This window comes from Microcaecilia unicolor, chromosome 10 (assembly GCF_901765095.1).
Source record: "Microcaecilia unicolor chromosome 10, aMicUni1.1, whole genome shotgun sequence".
NCBI lineage: Eukaryota > Metazoa > Chordata > Amphibia > Gymnophiona > Siphonopidae > Microcaecilia > Microcaecilia unicolor.
Genome location: NC_044040.1, coordinates 173,957,954 through 173,974,676, shown reverse-complemented (window position 1 = coordinate 173,974,676; position 16,723 = coordinate 173,957,954). Strand labels below are relative to the sequence as shown.

Sequence of the window (16,723 nt, the reverse complement as noted above, 5' to 3'; positions counted from 1 at the left end):
ATTCCGCTTTATCTTTATCAGATTCTACATATTCCTCCCCTTTTATCTTTGTTTTACAATGCCACTTTTGCACTTTCTCCTGTCACTAACATATGCAAAAAATGTCTTGTCCCCATATTTTACCATATTAGGCTATTTTTTTCTTCCATTTGCATTTTTGCTTTCTTGACTACTCTTCTCTTAGCTTTTCCAGATATTGTTGTCTGTTTTCCTCTTTCTGAAAACTCTTGTAGTTTTTTTTTTAAAGGCGACCCTCTTTTTAAAACCCTTACCCTTTTCAGCGACTACTTTTGAGAACCAAAGTGGCCTCCTTTTCCTGTTTTATTTTTATTTACTTTCCTTACAAAAAGGTTTGCTGCCCTTTACAGTAAATCCTTTCAGTTTTGCACACAACAAAGATCCTCAGTTCTGTTCCAGGATCAGATCACACAGCAGACTAATGTCGGATACCTTTCTCCTTCATTGGGGTAAGTCTTCTGTATGTGTATCCTCCCATACCTTTCTCATAGAGAAGGTTTTGCTGAAACTGAAGCAAAATCAAGGAGTGATCTTCATAACCCTGTACTGGCTAAGACAGATCTGGTTCCCACTTCTTCTGGAGTTGTCCTCTGAAGAACTGTGGAATTGAAGTGTGTCTGACCCTCATATCGCAGAACAGTGGGTCTCTTCTGCACCCCAGCCTCCAGTCCCTGGCCCTCTTGGCCTGGATGTTGAGAGCCTAGAATTTCAGACCTTGAATCTGCCTGAGGGTGTCTGCAGAATCTTGCTCGCTTACAGGAAAGATTCCATTAAGAGATGGGAAACCTCCTCCATTTAAAAGAATAACATCTGGTGTGAGGGCAAGGCCCTAGATCCTCTTACTTACCCTACATAAAAACTGCTTGAATATTTCCTACACTTTTGAGTTTGGTTTGAAAACCAGTTCTGTAAGGGGAAACCCCATCTCTGTACAGCCTCTAGTTCTATTCATGAGAGGTTTGCTGTTGACAAAGCCCCCTGTCAATTCTCCATGTCATGAGATCTCAACGTCGTTCTCACCCAGCTGATGAAAGCTCCTTTTGAGCCACTTGACTTCTGTCATCTGAAATGTTTGATCTGGAAAGTTGTGTTTTTGGTGGTGGTCACTTCAATTCGCAGAGTCAGTGAGCTTCAGGTCCTAGTAGCTGATCCACCTTACACAAAATTTCATCACAACAGAATAGTTCTTCGCATGCACCCTGAGTTTTTCCCTAAGGTGGTGTCAGAGTTCTATCTTAACCAGTCAATTGCCCATCCTTGCAAAAGTGCACTGCATACCTTAGACTGCAAGTGAGCCTTAGCCTTGTATCTAGGTTGGACTAAAGCCCATAGACAGTCCACTCAGCTTTTTGATTCTTTTGATCTAAACAGGATGGAGGTAGCCATTGGCAAATGCACAATTTCCAATTGAGCAGCAGATTTCAACTCCTTCACTTACGCCCATGCTGTGCTGACTCTTGGGGGTCATGTCTCAGCTCATAATGTCAGAGCCATGGCTACATTGAGGAGATTTGCAAGGCTGTGATGTGGTCTTCAGTGCACACATTCACATTACACTACTGCCTTGAGTGACTTGGGGAAAATCCACTGCTTAGTTCTAGGATAAGCAGCATAAAATGTATTGTACTGTTTTGGGATCTTTTCAGGTACTTGTGACTTGGATTGCCACTGTTGAAAACAGGAGACTGGGCTTGATGGACCTTCAGTCTGTCTCAGTATGGCAATACTTATGTACTTATGGAATACCTGATGTGACAGCCCTGCAGAATTTGTTTGGTGTCCTAGAATCCAACTCCATCCTCCTAGGCCTGGTTTTGTTTTGTTCCAGGTTGCACCTTCACAACCAGTTTGTATATAGTTTCAGGTTAATTAACTTCAAGGCCTCAGCCTTTTAAGTCCCTATTGCCATAGCATTGTTATTTTCGGTGAGCCTGGTAGCTAGGAATTCCCACATGTGAGAATATAACTGGCCTGCTTATCCTTGGAGAAAGCAAGGTTACTCACCTATAACAGGTGTTCTCTGAGGCGAGCAAGTATTCTCCCATACCCATCCACCTCCCAGCTATGTCATTTGACTGATGAACTCATGTTTCCTCGTCGGGCGGAAAGGCACCCGCACATGCATGGTGGGACGCTGCTAGAACTTAAAGCAATATGTGCTAGGCAACATCCACATTGGGCTCCATCAGATGTCACCCACATGTGAGAATACTTGGCCTGCTGTTCTCAGAGAACACCTGCTACAGGTAAGTAAATTTGCTTTATCCAAACACTCATTTTAGTGAATTTGATACTGTTAAAAGCATTTTTTTGGGATATGTTACATAAGACCTGGAAAGAAAGGGGAGGAGGTATGTTGAGAACCCTGAAAGTGAATCATGAAATATGATGGCAGAAAGACTAATCAGTCTGTCAAAACCAACAGCATAGTCTCTACAACTCCTTGTCTCCCAGATATTTGGTTCTTGCCCTGTGCTTTCTTTAATTTTGATTGTCTGTGTCAGTTACAGATGTATAATCATTGCTTATGTTTGCAGTAAACAATGTTATGATTACTTTATAACAAAATAGCTGTTTCTGTTTTTAAAAGCAGTTTCAGCCCAAATTTGAACTCTCTGTTGTTCAAGTGTGCACCAGCCGTAATTTGTGAACTTGTGACCTGGTTTGTCCACTGTGACAGACAGGACACTAGGTTTGATGTACCATTTAGTCTGACTCAGTATGGTATTATGTTCTTATCCCATGCACTTTGTTTAGAAACTTGTTAGGTGAATGTGCATAATTTATAAATACGATAATCATCTGAGGACATCGTCAGGGAGTGTGTGTTCTTGGTACAGATTCTTTAGATGTTAGTCTCACATTTTTAAAGCTTGAAGAGTGGGCTTCTTTGGGAATTAGGGGAATTAGGAGTGGAGGAGTGGCCTAGTGGTTAGAGCACCGGTCTTGCAATCCAGAGATGGCCAGTCCAAATGCCACTGCTGCTCCTTGTGATCTTGGGCAAGTCACTTAACCCTCCATTGCCTCAGGTACAAACTTAGATTGTGAGCCCTCCTGGGACAGAGAAATATCCAGCATACCTGAATGTGTAACTCACCTTGAGCTACTACTGAAAAAGGTGTGAGCAAAATCCAAATAAATATACCAGGTGGGAGTGTTTGAATTATTTCTCTTTTCTTCGTTTACTCTGACAGATGTTGCTAGGTCAGTGTGGTTTGCCTCCTTTGAAGAATACATAAGTTGTGTATCCATCTTCTTTTGACTGAGAACATTCTGCAAAGCTAAATCTTTTTTTTTTTTTAATTGTGTTGACTCCAAACTCAGCAGTCTTAAGATTATTCTCAGACCTAGACTGATTGAGTGAGCTCTGAACTGTGTGAAACCTTAAACATTTTGTAAAAATAGTTTTAGAATTTTATGATTCCATGAATTTGTAACATTGTAACAATGCATTTGTTCGTCTGTTTTTTTTCGTCTGTTTTTTTTAGATGCAGGAATACAGATGAATCAAATTGTTGGTCTTGGTATTTCAACACAAAGAGCAACATTCATTACATGGAACAAGTAAGTGTTTGTTTAACCCTTAGTATTCAGTTCACTCCACTGCTAATGGATAAATCCAATAGTTATGGATGTACAGTGTTTAATATTCTCTATACACAGTATTCTACTAACCACCACCTGTGAAGCTCATTTCTTTTTCCTAATAGTTTTTGAAATTTGTTTGTCTTGAGTCAAAATCCCAGTGAAGGAGGTATAGTTTGGATTATATTCCATGGCAATCAAATAGCCCATCTTACGTAATGTATTAACTGGTATTCATTGTATATTTATTTTTGAAATCAATTCACAGTGTACCACAGTTTAGAAGACAAATTGGCAGAATTTAGTTTTAGATATTTCCAGAGAATATAAACATACATATGCTGTTATCATTCATCTGTTGTAAACCATTTTCCTTGTCACAGCTACCGTTAAGTCAGTGAACTATGTTGCAATGTATAAATCCCATTAATAGTCTCCATTTTGGATCACATTTTTCCTTTCATATCTGAGTAGACGTTACTTCACTATAGTAGATAAGAGAAGGGTCTACTGAGCAGGTCATGAGGCAATGGCAGGTGGTGACACTTCACAGTAAGTGAATTTAACAAGTGCACATTCTTCCTTCCACTTTAATTATCAACTTTCAGATCCTTAGCAAAATTGCTGTCCCTTCATCTCTCCTCCTCCAGCTTTTTGGCATAATCACCATCTCTCCTTCTACCTCTCTGACATAATTGCTTTGCTTTTCCACATGGCATGATCATTTATCCCTCCTGATCTTTCAGTCAAGAGTCAGGCAAGTAGCACATAAGTGCTACCACAATTAGAACTGTATTGCCTTGTAATTTCACAAGACTTGAGGATCCAGCATAGCTTCAGCTGCAGAAGATAAAGCATAGGCAGCAGGTAGGCACTGCCTGTTCCTCTGTCAGCTGAAAAAATACTACAGGCCATATGGCAGAAAAAGAGAACTTTGATGCAACTGATTATCATGTAATGTCTGAGCACTACCCCTAGCACCCACCTGGGGGTTAACCCTGTGGCTATCTGGAGGGTCCCACCCAGTGGTGTGCTGGTAAATGTTTAACAACAGGCTCTCTCCCCGGTCCACCTCTGCGCCCCCCCTCAAAATTGCAGAGCTGGCTATAGCTGGGGAGAGAGCCTGGGGGGGGGGGGGGGGCAATGCATTACTCTCGCCAGGAAAAAAAAATGATCCCAGGTTCCAATCTAATTCATATTTAATGTGGGATAAAATACCATAAGTAAGTAAATAAATATAAACTTTTAACGTTGAGCACCTGATTCTCAAAGTGGACATATTCCAAACTCTATAATAAAAATAAAATGATTTTTTTCTACCTTTGTTGTCTGGTGATCATGCTGGCCCAATATCTGATTCTGCTGCTATCTGTCTTCTTAACTCTGTTTCCAGGGATTCCTTTCCATTTATTTCTTTACTTTCCTCCTTTCTTCTTCATTTGTTGCCCCACATCCGTAAGTAAAAGCTGGGTCCTCCGCAGATTTGACTGTCCAGTGGATCCAGCTTCTGCCTATTTTCTCCATCCATGTGCAGTTTTTCTCCTCTCTTCCTTTTCCCTCATCTCATCTCCTTCCTCTCTCTTCCTTCCCCTCCATCCATGTCCAGCATTTCTTCTCTCTCCCTTCCCTCTCCTCCACCCATGTCCAGCATTTTTCCTCTTCCCCCTCCATCCATGACCAGCATTTCTCCTCTCTCCCCTCCATTCATGTTCATCTCGCTTCCTGTCTCTTCCCTCCCCTCCATCAATGTCCAGCATTTCTTTTCTCTCCCTTTCCCTCCATCCATGTGCATCTCCTTCCTCTGTCTTCCCTCCCCTCCATCCATGTCCAGAATTTCTTCTCTATCCCCTCCATCCATGTGCATCTCTTTCCTGCCTTCCCTTCCATTCATGTCCAACAATTCTCCTCTCTCCCTGCCCTCCCCTCCATCCATCCATGTCCAGCAACTCTCCTATCCCCTCCCTCCATCCACCCATGTCCAATAACTCTTCTCTCCCCTGCCCTCCCCTCCCATTCATATCCACCTGCCCGCCCTCTTCTCCCCCCAACAAACCCCCTTTTACTTCCTGCCACTGTGCCACCCTGCGGGGTTTAAATCTCTTTTATTACCTCCGTCGACACGGCCGCGTCATTGAAAGCCCTGCCCGTCTCTAGCCTTCCCTTCGTGAGTTCGTTCCCTCAGTCCCGCCTTATGATGTCATTTTCTGCGAGGGCAGGACTCTGAGGGAACGAACTCACGAAAGGAAGGCTAGAGACGGGCAGGACTTTCAATGACATGACCGCTTCGACGGAGGTAATAAAAAAAGATTTAACCCCCCCCCCCCCCCCCCCAAGGACAGTGTGGGGCGGACGCAGGCAAACATGGGCTGTGGGAGGTGAGGTAAGCATGGCTTGTGGCGCCCTCCTGCCATGCTTACCTCATTTACTGGAGCCGGCTCGCCGTGCAGAACAACCAGCTCGCAAGATCTTAAAAAATTTAACAACCGGCTCCGGCTCCAGCACACCACTGGTCCCACCCAGCACTGCCCAGGCCCACCTGCGCATGTGCACCTACACCGGCATATCCTCCACCTACCACTTCGTTCCGCTTGCCTCTGGGCAAGTTTCCCACCTGCAAGTTATTCCCTGGTGGTTACTAGGGACGCTGGGAGCTGCAATTCTGGAATCCCACAGTTCCTAGAAAAACACTTGCAGACCAAGAATACAAACTGCCAGGATTCTTAGTCCAGGACAACAGCTATTAAACGAATAGGTATATTATTAAAAAAAAAAAAAAATAGAGCAGTGAATGGTAAAAGTTTCAAAACAGGAACAGGTAAAATAACAAGGATTTAATGTTAAATCTAACAATACTTTTTACTACCTATGTAGTACCTGCAAAAAGGTGGGATAATGTGGGGTACAAATGCAATAAATAATAAAAGAAAATGCTCAAAGGAATTGAACAGGGTCTCATTGCAGAGGTCTACTCCCAACTCAGACAAGGGAGTTCTAGCACATTCTGGTCTAGATCTTTGGCTTCAGGGTACAGAGCATTAGCACTGAGGGTGTTTGGTCATTGGCACTGCAGATTACTTTTCTCCTCATGTGTTTTCCTCTTTTCTTTGGGAAAGGTAAGCTAAAAAGAAAACAGACCTCTACTACAGCTATAATGCAGAGGTCAGACACCACCTGCTGGCCAATCAAGGGAAATATACTGAAGGGAAGAAAAGTCAGGGCAGCATTACAAATCACAAAGCATGAAAGTCCCCAGATTCGCCACACTGATGCGCCCTGTTTTTTTTTTTTCCTCATTCTTGGTGGCTTTGGCTGACCAGTGTAAAATCTTGCCAGCACACTAGTTTCAAAATTCTGTGTGGGCGACTCAGTCTCTTAATGATTCAATGAATCCTTTGAAGGGCCTGACTGGAACTTGTTGGCGGAGGATGTGCTAACAGTGGTTAGCATATCTAGGTTTGAAAAAAACATTGGGACAAGTTCCTGGATGAAAAGTCTATAGCCTGTTATTGAGATGGACATGTGCGAAGCCACTGCTTGCCCCAGGATTGGTAGCATGGAATGTTGCTACTAATTGGTTTTCTTCTAGGTACTTGTGACCTGGATTGGTTACAGTTGGAATTGGGATACTGGGCTAGATGGATCATTGGTCTGACCCAGTATGGCTACACTTATGTTCTTATGACCACTGTCATGAGGCCATTTTGAGCCTGATGTTCCCCTTTTGCTGCTGCTGCTTGAAGTTTGACTTACTGGGCTTCAGTTGCAGTTTCTGAGGTGCTAGCGAAGTTGTAACCTCAAAGCACCAGCAGAGATTTCTTTCTCTACCAGTGACAATTCATGAGTAACAGCAACTCCACCTGCCCACCCTCCTCTTACATCTCAAAGCACAACAGAATATCACATTTGCTAGGCCCCATTTAAAATCACTTTCTACTGGGCCATTGAGATGGCTTACTGAATTCAACCTTATGGTGACAGTTGCATTGAATGTATTTCTTAGTTTAGAATATTGGTATACTAGTCATCTCAGGCATTTTATGCCTTGGTTTGAATAACAAATGCTTCCTTTTCCTCTTACAACTTTAAAAATATGCTTGTTACTAAAGGCTTCCAAGAAAAAGATATATCTTTTAAAATTGCTATCTTTCAGAGAAACCGGTAATCATTTTCATAACTTCATAAGCTGGCGAGACCTAAGGGCGACAGAAATTGTAAAATCCTGGAATGATTCTCTCCTACTGAAGGTAATAGGTTTTTCTTTTGCAGAGTTTGCTTATACAGCCTACACAGATAGATAACTGGGAAATATAATACTGATAGGTGTTGCATATATGTCACAAGAAACAAGTAGGCAAACGGTCCAGTAGCTCCAGAAGGAGGGAACTTGTAGAAGCAGAAACGAGTAGAAGACAAACTTATTAAATAACATTTAAAATAATGCTTGACATGGGCCTTTCAGAATAAAGAATCTTGAAGGCCCAGTTGTGCTTCCTTTTTGGTTCCTCCCTAAACTTGGCAAGGACCCATAAAAACCAGAATCCTATCAACCAACATCTTTAGCTCAACTTTGAAACTAAGCTGCTGGCCAATAGGTTGGTGCAACTATTGATGAGTGTGACCCTAGAATGTCAAACCATGTCTGTCTGTGATAGATATCCAGCTGAAAACATCTTTTTTTTAAAAAAGGTTCCTTAGAATATGTTAGATGATAAAAAAATTGCCTCTTTAAGTTAGTTTTGACATGGAAAAACGTTTTGATATGGACAACTGAGATTGTGTTTATAGTATTAGAAAAAAATAGGTTAATACGGGGAAATTTCAAGCAGCAGTAGTAAAAGCTTTATTCTGATCCTAAAGATGCCGTATGGGTCAGGGATGATATAATGGAAGAATTGCCAATTCAGTGGAGGATGCAACAGGGTTGCCCCCATTGTTCTTCCTATTCTAACCTTAGATCCCTTTCTGCAGGAAGTACAGGCTGCTAAATAGATACCAGCGATAAAAATTAAATGACAGGAGTTTAAAACTTCAGCATTTGCAAGTGATCTGTAACTGCATATCATTGAACCCAAATTATCTCTAGCAGCAGTGGTGGAGAAATTTAGGGCCCTTTTTACCAAGCTGCGGCAAAAGGGGGCCTGTTCTGGTAAAAGGGTAGTCTTTCTTTTTTTGCAGGAAATGGCTGTGTGGCAAGTAAAGCAGCAGCCATTTCGGGGGGGGGGAGCCCTTATTGCCACCCATTGAAGAGGTGGTGGTAAGGGCTCCCATGCTAACCTGGTGGTAACCGGGCAGCGTGCGGCACTGCTCAATTATCACTGGGTACACCCCGGCGTTACAAAAATATATTTTTGTATTGCTGGATATGACGGCGCACTGGGGGTGGGAAGTACTGCTGGGCTGCTGCAGTAGCCCGTCAATACTTACTGTTTAGCAAGCAGTAAGTACATATAAGTACATAAGTAATGCCATACTGGGAAAAGACCAAGGGTCCATCGAGCCCAGCATCCTGTCCACGACAGCGGCCCATCCAGGCCAAGGGCACCTGGCAAGCTTCCCAAACGTACAAACATTCTATACATGTTATTCCTGGAATTTTGGAGTTTTCCAAGAGGCATATTTTCAAAGCACTTAGCCTCCCAAAGTTCCATACGTTTCTATGGAACTTTGGGAGGCTAAGTGCTTTGAAAATAAGCCCCTAAGTCCGTTTAGTAGCGGTTTATGGACTTGTCCTTTAGGAAACCGTCCAACCCCTTTTTAAACTCTGCTAAGCTAACCGCCTTCACCACTTTCTCCGGCAACGAATTCCAGAGTTGGGCTTACTGCTGCTTTGTAAAAGGGGCCCTTAGGAAATTTTGGAGAGAGATCATGGTTGAAATTGAATTTGGGTAACTCAGAAGTTATGGCAACTCAGGAGGAACTTTGAGTGGGATAGGGAGTAGCCTTTCCACTAAAGTATGCGGCATGCTCATTTAGCTACTTAATTATAAAGCTAACAGTAGACCCTGGGCAACTGTATAAAGCCAGTATATCCAAATTATTAGAAATCACATGAATAAGTTTATACTGTATGACTATTTCCAAGTGACACTGATTTGCTGTTAATTCCTTTGTAAATATTAAAAAAGGATTTGAAATTGCTGGGGAGGCTTCTCTTCTGCATATTGTTGGGAAGGGATAAAGTCAAGATGCATTTATAGAAATTGGGGCAGAGGAGGATTGGACCTTCCTGATTTGAAGGTATATAATTGGGCCTGTTTAAGACATCTATGAAGTTGGGGCTAAATGGAGTGGATTACACCCCTATACTATGATCGAGAACTAATTCAACAATTACACTTGGCATTTGCTTGAGACACAGAGAGGATAGATACCACATGGGTTAAATAAAAGCATACTCATGATCTCCTTAAGAGATTTATGGAGAGAATTGTTACATTTAATGGGACAAAATTCAGGAGCTTTGTATTTTTGCCATTATGCGGGAATGCAGACGTCTGACAGGGTTAGACACAAGTTCACTCAGTTGGAAAGGGAGGCACTCTCTTATCTAGGCCACTATTGGGGAAGCATAATAAAGGGATGACTTTTTTTTTCAAATTACAGTAGATACCCATCGGAGACTAGTTTGCCTGTTCCTGGTTGAACTCTATATGAACACAAGCACACTCTAAATAGAGAAAAGCTAAGAGAGTTTCTAGAGGCTGATTTATAGAAGAATATCTGTATAAAAGTTTTACGTGGAAAAGATGACTATATAGCTGGCTACGTAGCTCCATGTCAAGGGAGCTAACCTGAGCCACTTTTATTTTACTTAAATTTCATGCTTTCAAATGCAGTTCTGTTTTTATTAGAGAAATAACTGGGAAATCAGAACTACAACTCCATACGTGCAGTGGGGAGTAAAATTAGAGCTGTCTTAGCTTCCTATTCTCTGCATAGTTGCACTCAAGTTTTGCCACTGGGTTACCCTCAAACATTTTTAAATGTATATCTTTTGTGCTTTGCAGAATGCCATATAGATATTTTGTTCTTATGGATAACCGTGCTTAATGGGTAGCCTCAATGTCCAGTGCAGGACGCTTTAACAAGTATATAAGAAATATGCAGACTTTCCTGTAGATGGAGTTCCTTCATATCTCAGCCACTCATGAGGACAAACTTCTCTACCTTAAATGTATTTTCTTTTATTTGCACAAAAAGTTCCATATTTTGTCTGCATGTATATGTTATTTTAATTAACCCATTAGTGCCCAATGTTCCCACGTATGGGAACATTGGGTACTAATGGGTTAAGCCTTACTGTTGTCTGTGTTTGTTGATTGTGAGAATCTGTGAATATATATGTAAGCACGAAGAGCTAGATTCTGTATATGGCGATTGAAAAATCTGTGCGGTAAAACCCCCCACCTAGGCGTATTCTGTAAAGTAAACTTACATTTTATAGAATAGGCTTAAAGTACGCTACATTTTATAGAATGGTATATAGAATATGTTGAGCACCAGACGATCAAATTTGGTTGCATCCATTTAGGCCATGTTTTGCTTAACATAAATCACGATAGTTGTAGAATATGCTTTGATTTCTGCGTGGAAATTAAGACGTGATATATAGAATTGGGGGGGGGGAGTGCTTTGGGGAAAAAGTGATGGAATACATATAATTGGTTGATCTATTGTTAGTGGGGATGAGAAGGGATGGTAAATGTTGCCTGTGGTATGGCAATTGGATTGGCATTAACTTGAATGCCAAGTATTTTGTTTCCTGCTCTTTATTTTCTTTCGTTTTTTGAAGACAAGATGGGATAGGTTCTTCAGATGTTTGTAATTGTCTTGTCTCTCCTCTTGGGTGCAGGCAATTCACGGCTCCTGCAAAGTTCTTCATTTCTTTACTCGAAGAAACCAGTTTTTAGCTGCAAGCTTAATAACCTTCACAACACAGCATGTCTCAATGAGGTTGGCATGGGTTTTGCAAAATATGAGCGAGGTAAGACTTTTGTAGTTACCTGCTTTAATCTTGGTGATGAGTTTTTCTATTTTGGGGAGGGGGAAGTAGAAACAGATCAGGGAGCTTGCTTCTTTTGACTTCCAGCCCATTTGGAGCCTGCTCCAGCTAGATCAATAGCACCATAGGCCTTCATTCACAATTACATGAGGCAGAGTTCCCTAGATGTGTGTTGCACTTTCAAGATATTGTTTGCTTAAAATGCTGAGCTAACATTCTGCTGATTGTTAAGTAAATTTTACTGGCACTTTTTAAACAAATTAAATTTTCCTCTATTCTTGCATTTCATTTCTGAAGTATGGTAATCCATTTATTTTGGGCTTGCTTGTTAACTGTCCACCTTCATTTCCCATACATTGAACTAGAGCTTTCAATATAGTTGCAACTAGAAACTGACTGAAAAACCCTTACTGCATCAATACTAAGGTTAGCATGGGAACATCAAAAGTAAAACACCATATTAAAGAATAGCACAGCTTATATCATTCCCCATATGTTCAACAATGTGGCCTAGGTGCTACTGTGTCAAAAAGCCCAGTCTACTATTACTGCTGCAGAAGGGAGGTTTCATGGGAAGTATTTTTCTTTCACAGCTGGACAGGTAAAATGAGTATTTACAGAGCTTTCATTTTACTTACGCAAGCAAAGATCCATGGCAGCATTTACTTCAAAGTAGTTCAGGTATGAAAACATTTAAAGCATGCTTCAGGCTTGGGACTAGCCAAAGAGTCACTTTAATGCAACCCTTTTTGGTTTGTTTTAGAATACATGATTTATGGTTTAGTTTTAAAATGAGTACCACCCCAAATAATTAAGTTACACACACTTTGCAAAATTATTTTCATATAGTAAAAACTAGGCAGTAGAACAGTTATTTTAGTCTAATAGAGAAGCACTATCATTGAGGCCTGAGGATTTTGAAACTGTTCTGCAGGCATATAAGCTCTTTGAGCCTTTTAAACTTTTCAAGAAAAATGAAGACCCTACAATCAAGGAATTAAGACTGGTAGAAAAGACATGATATAATGGTATCATTTGACTCCACTTGTTCCAGACTCGCCGTGACTGGACCATGCCCTAAGTTCCCCTGATTTGTGTTTTGGCCAGAAGCCGTATCCACCTACTAGCATTTCTCATATGCCTCAGGGCAATGATTGCTCTTGAAAGCTAATCTTCAGCCATTTCTTCTTACTGTGATACTTGAGATAGCACAAGCCTTCCCTGTATGTCAAGAATCTCAAACTCTGGTCCTTGAGGGATTCAAGCCAGTCAGGTTTTCAAGGTATGCATAATGTCTTTACTCCTGGAAGTAATTCTGTAGAAAATTTTTAGAAAATTCTGCACATATTTTCTTTATTTGTAACTTGTGTGTGTGTTTGACCCAGGCCTATCCCCCATCCAGTTGATCCACTTCCCCATATTAGCTTGAAACCTCCTCAAGGCTTCATATCAGTTTCCCTTCTCCCTATATTCTAGCAAGAACCCCCCCACCCCCATTCTCTTGTCATCCCTCTTTCTTGAACACCCCCTGAACATGCATACCTCCTAGTCTTCTCTCAGCTCCTCCATCAACATAGCTGTTTTTTCAAACCTTCCTCTCTACACCCATCCCCATAACTTGTTCTCTCTAATCCCCCCCCTCATTCATGCTTTACCATAGCTCCTGCGCCCTTCTCTTATAGCTCTTGCTCCTGAATCCCCCTGTGGCAGTCCCTTCAGCTCTTTGCTTCCTTCCCACAATCCTGCAATCCCACTTGCACATAGAGAGCAAGCTCAGGGTCCCCCCCCCCTCACCATGGCACAAACTCTGTGACCAGACTGTCCCCCACACTGCTATATGGTTTCTTATCATGTAATGTTTCCCTGCTTCTGCATCTTGAATTATGTGCAGTTCTGTCTGTTTTCCAGATCTCAAACAACATAGAACAAAATTAAGACAGGTATAGAGAAGAGTGACCACAATGATTAAGGGGTTGGAACAACTCTAAGGAAAAGCTAAAGAAGTTAGGGTTCTTCGGCTCGGAGAAAAGACTAGGACACATGCATTAAAGTTACAAAGCAGTACATTTTAAAACAAATAGGGCAAAATATTTTTTTCACTTGGTGAATAATTAAATTTGGAAGCACACTGCTGTAGGATGTGGTAAAAGTGGTTAGTGTAGCTGAGTTTGAGAGATGTGGGCAAGCTGCTGGAGAAAGTCAATACATTGTTAAGGTAGACCTGGGGAATGTGTGTGCCTGGCCCTGTGGGTAAGTAGCATGCAATCTAGCTACTTTCTGAGGTCCTTCCAGGTACTTGTGACCTGGATTGGCCCTATTGGAAAGAGGATGCTGGGCTTGATGTACCTTTTGTCTCACCTAGTATGATAATTCTTATAAAGGAGTAGCCTACTGGTTAGTGCAGTGGGCTGAGAACCAGGGCAGCTGGGTTTAATTCTCGTTGTGGCTCCTTGTGACTCTGGGCAATTCACTGACCCCCCATTGCCCCAGGAACAAAAAAAAAAAAACCCCCACAACTTAGGTTGTGAGCCCACCAAAGACAGAGGATGTACCTGTATTTAATATGTAAACCATTTTGGTTATACCTTAGACAGTATATTAAATGCACTTTAGAGTCTAATCTGCCCAAGTGGAGGAAGAAGAGGCAGTTGGCTGCTTGTCAGCCCACCTTTGTCTTTCTCCTCTTCCTCTGCTGCTTGGACTGGCTGAGAAATTTGCACTGCACAGCCCTTTGGTTCAAATTTAGCAGTTCTTTTGGGGGGCAGAAGAAGAGGGTATGGCCTGACATGTAGCCACATTTTTCCTCTTCCTTCTCCACTTGTGCAGATTAGACTTCAGAAGAGAGGAGGAAAGAGGAGTAGGGGAAGATATTTTTAAGCTGTCCTTTATGGGGAGAATTGGGGGGAGAGGGGGTCTGGCAAAAGGCATGTTTACAGTGAGGGGAGGGAAAGAGCAAATGGGAAGGAGGCGAGGAGCTGTGGGTGGAATGGGTCATAATGAAATCACCCATTGCATCCTGGTCCCTGTGAAGAATTCTGTACAGGAGAGGAGGTCTATGCAAATTCTACAGTGCAGAGAATTCCCATAGGAGTATATTTTGAGAGATTTGCATGTCCGCTGCCTTCATTTTATGCAGATCTTTCTCATATATTCATTAGGATATCCTGAAAATCTGACTGTATTTTTAAGGAGATAAAATTCTTTAGTACCAGCGTCAAGCACAACTGCAAAACATACATAGTAAGTGACGGCAGATAAAGACCTGTACGGTCCATCCAGTCTGCCCAACAAGATAAACTCATTCCCGTAGTATGTGATACTTTATATGTATACCCGAGTTTGATTTGTCCTTGCCTTTCTCAGTGCACAGACCGTAGAAGTCTACCCAGCACTGTTCTTGTACTAACAGGGGGATGATCAGAAGCAAACGCCAACCCAACACAGCTGTGTTTCAGCACCAATAGGTGCCTGTGTCAGAGGTTTAGATTGATTTACATGCAAAAAATTAAAACAACAAAAGTTAAAAATACCAACAACTCTAAAAATAAATATTAATATGTTTAATAAATTAAGCCCATAAGTAGATAAATATTCATACATTAGATATATGTAGTACCTATATGTAAGCAATAAGGGCTCTGTTTACTAAGCTGCACTAGAGACACTTTAGCGTTTTTAGCAACCGTGTAGATGTCCATAATATTCCTATGAGTGTCTACACAGCATGCACTAAAAACACTAGAGCACCTTCGTAAACAGGACCTCAAATTAGTTATTAAGGAGTCCTTTTACTGAGCCGTGGTAGGCTCTACGTGCCGTGCATGCCAAAATGAGACTACTGCCAGGCCAGCACACCCTCCTTGGTAGTAATTTCAGATTTGGCGCATGCCCATAACACGTGGATGAATTATTTATTTCCTCCTATGCGCGATTTGGTGTGTGCCAACTGGTCACCATGCGTGTAGCGCATGAGCCTTTACCGCTAGATCAGTGGGTGGTGTTAAGGGCTCAGGCCAGTTTTGGCCATTCATTGGTTTCATTTATACTGCAGGCCCTTTTTCTGACCCATTAAAAAAGGGGCCATTTTTTTGTAGATGCGGTAAAAACTGGCCCGCCCTACACAACCGCAGGCCACTTTTTACCGCGGCTTAGTAAAAGGGCGCCTCAATAAATAAATATTCTCAACTGACATGTAGTACTAATACATAAGCAATAAATAAGTACTAAGCAATAACAGTTAAAGCAAATCTGTAAAATTAGATGCTATTCCAAATATTTCATAACCAAACATGAGTGAAACCATACCAAATTTGCAAAAAATAATATATGCTAAAATTCTGTCACATACCAGATCAAATATAAAAATGTATGTAAAAAGCCTATCTCACTGTCAGATCAATGCTAACAATTAACCAAAGTAAGCATTAGTTCTAGGTCCTCAGTATGCTACTAAATAGGAAGCCCTTCCATTTGAAATTCAAAGTTGATGCAATTTTAATTAAAAGGAGAAATGAACACAAAAACGGAAAAGGGAAGGGGGAAAAGGTTTGAAGAACACATATCTAAATGGAAAAAGGGAAAGAAGAAAAGCGGGAAGGGGTAGGGGGATACGAGAAGAGAAAAGGGGAGGCAAAGGTAGAAGGAAGGGGGGAAGGAGAAAAGGAACAGGAGAAAAACACAAGGGAAAGAGAAAAGGGAAAAAATAAGAGGAAAAACAGGACAGTAAAATAGAAAAATGCCGTAGGAAGTAAAAGACTGAAGGGGGAAGGGTGACAAATGGTGACAGGGATGCGCTAAGCACCAAGTGTTTGAAACATAAATGTTGGTATGCACATCAAGTTATGATACAGTGAGATTACTTAGCACATCATGTGCTAGATATCCTATATAATAATTCTCACCTCCAACGTTCTGAGGCTGCCTGGAACCGTGGCTTCTGGCCAGAGGTGGTCTACTTAATGGAGTGGAGTAGAGTAGATAAAAGTGACGTCATGACTGACTGGCTGCGCCTCCAAGTCCAGCCCGATGCCCAGAAACAAACCGCCACCCAGCCAGCAGAAAACAGCGACCCAGGCAGGGGGAGGAGTAGGGAAACACGCTCCACTGCACACTGCAAAC

At 41.7% G+C, this 16,723-nt stretch overlaps 1 protein-coding gene across 1 annotated transcript in view; it reads left to right on the top strand.

Moving 5' to 3' along the window:
- GK5 (glycerol kinase 5) overlaps positions 1 to 16,723 on the top strand; it is a 98,035-nt gene that overhangs the window by 24,699 nt on the left and 56,613 nt on the right. The window contains exons 3-5 of the mRNA XM_030215806.1: positions 3,507 to 3,582; positions 7,754 to 7,847; positions 11,456 to 11,587. Coding sequence (XP_030071666.1) covers positions 3,507 to 3,582; positions 7,754 to 7,847; positions 11,456 to 11,587 — 302 coding nt within the window. The remainder of the gene's footprint in view (positions 1 to 3,506; positions 3,583 to 7,753; positions 7,848 to 11,455; positions 11,588 to 16,723) is intronic.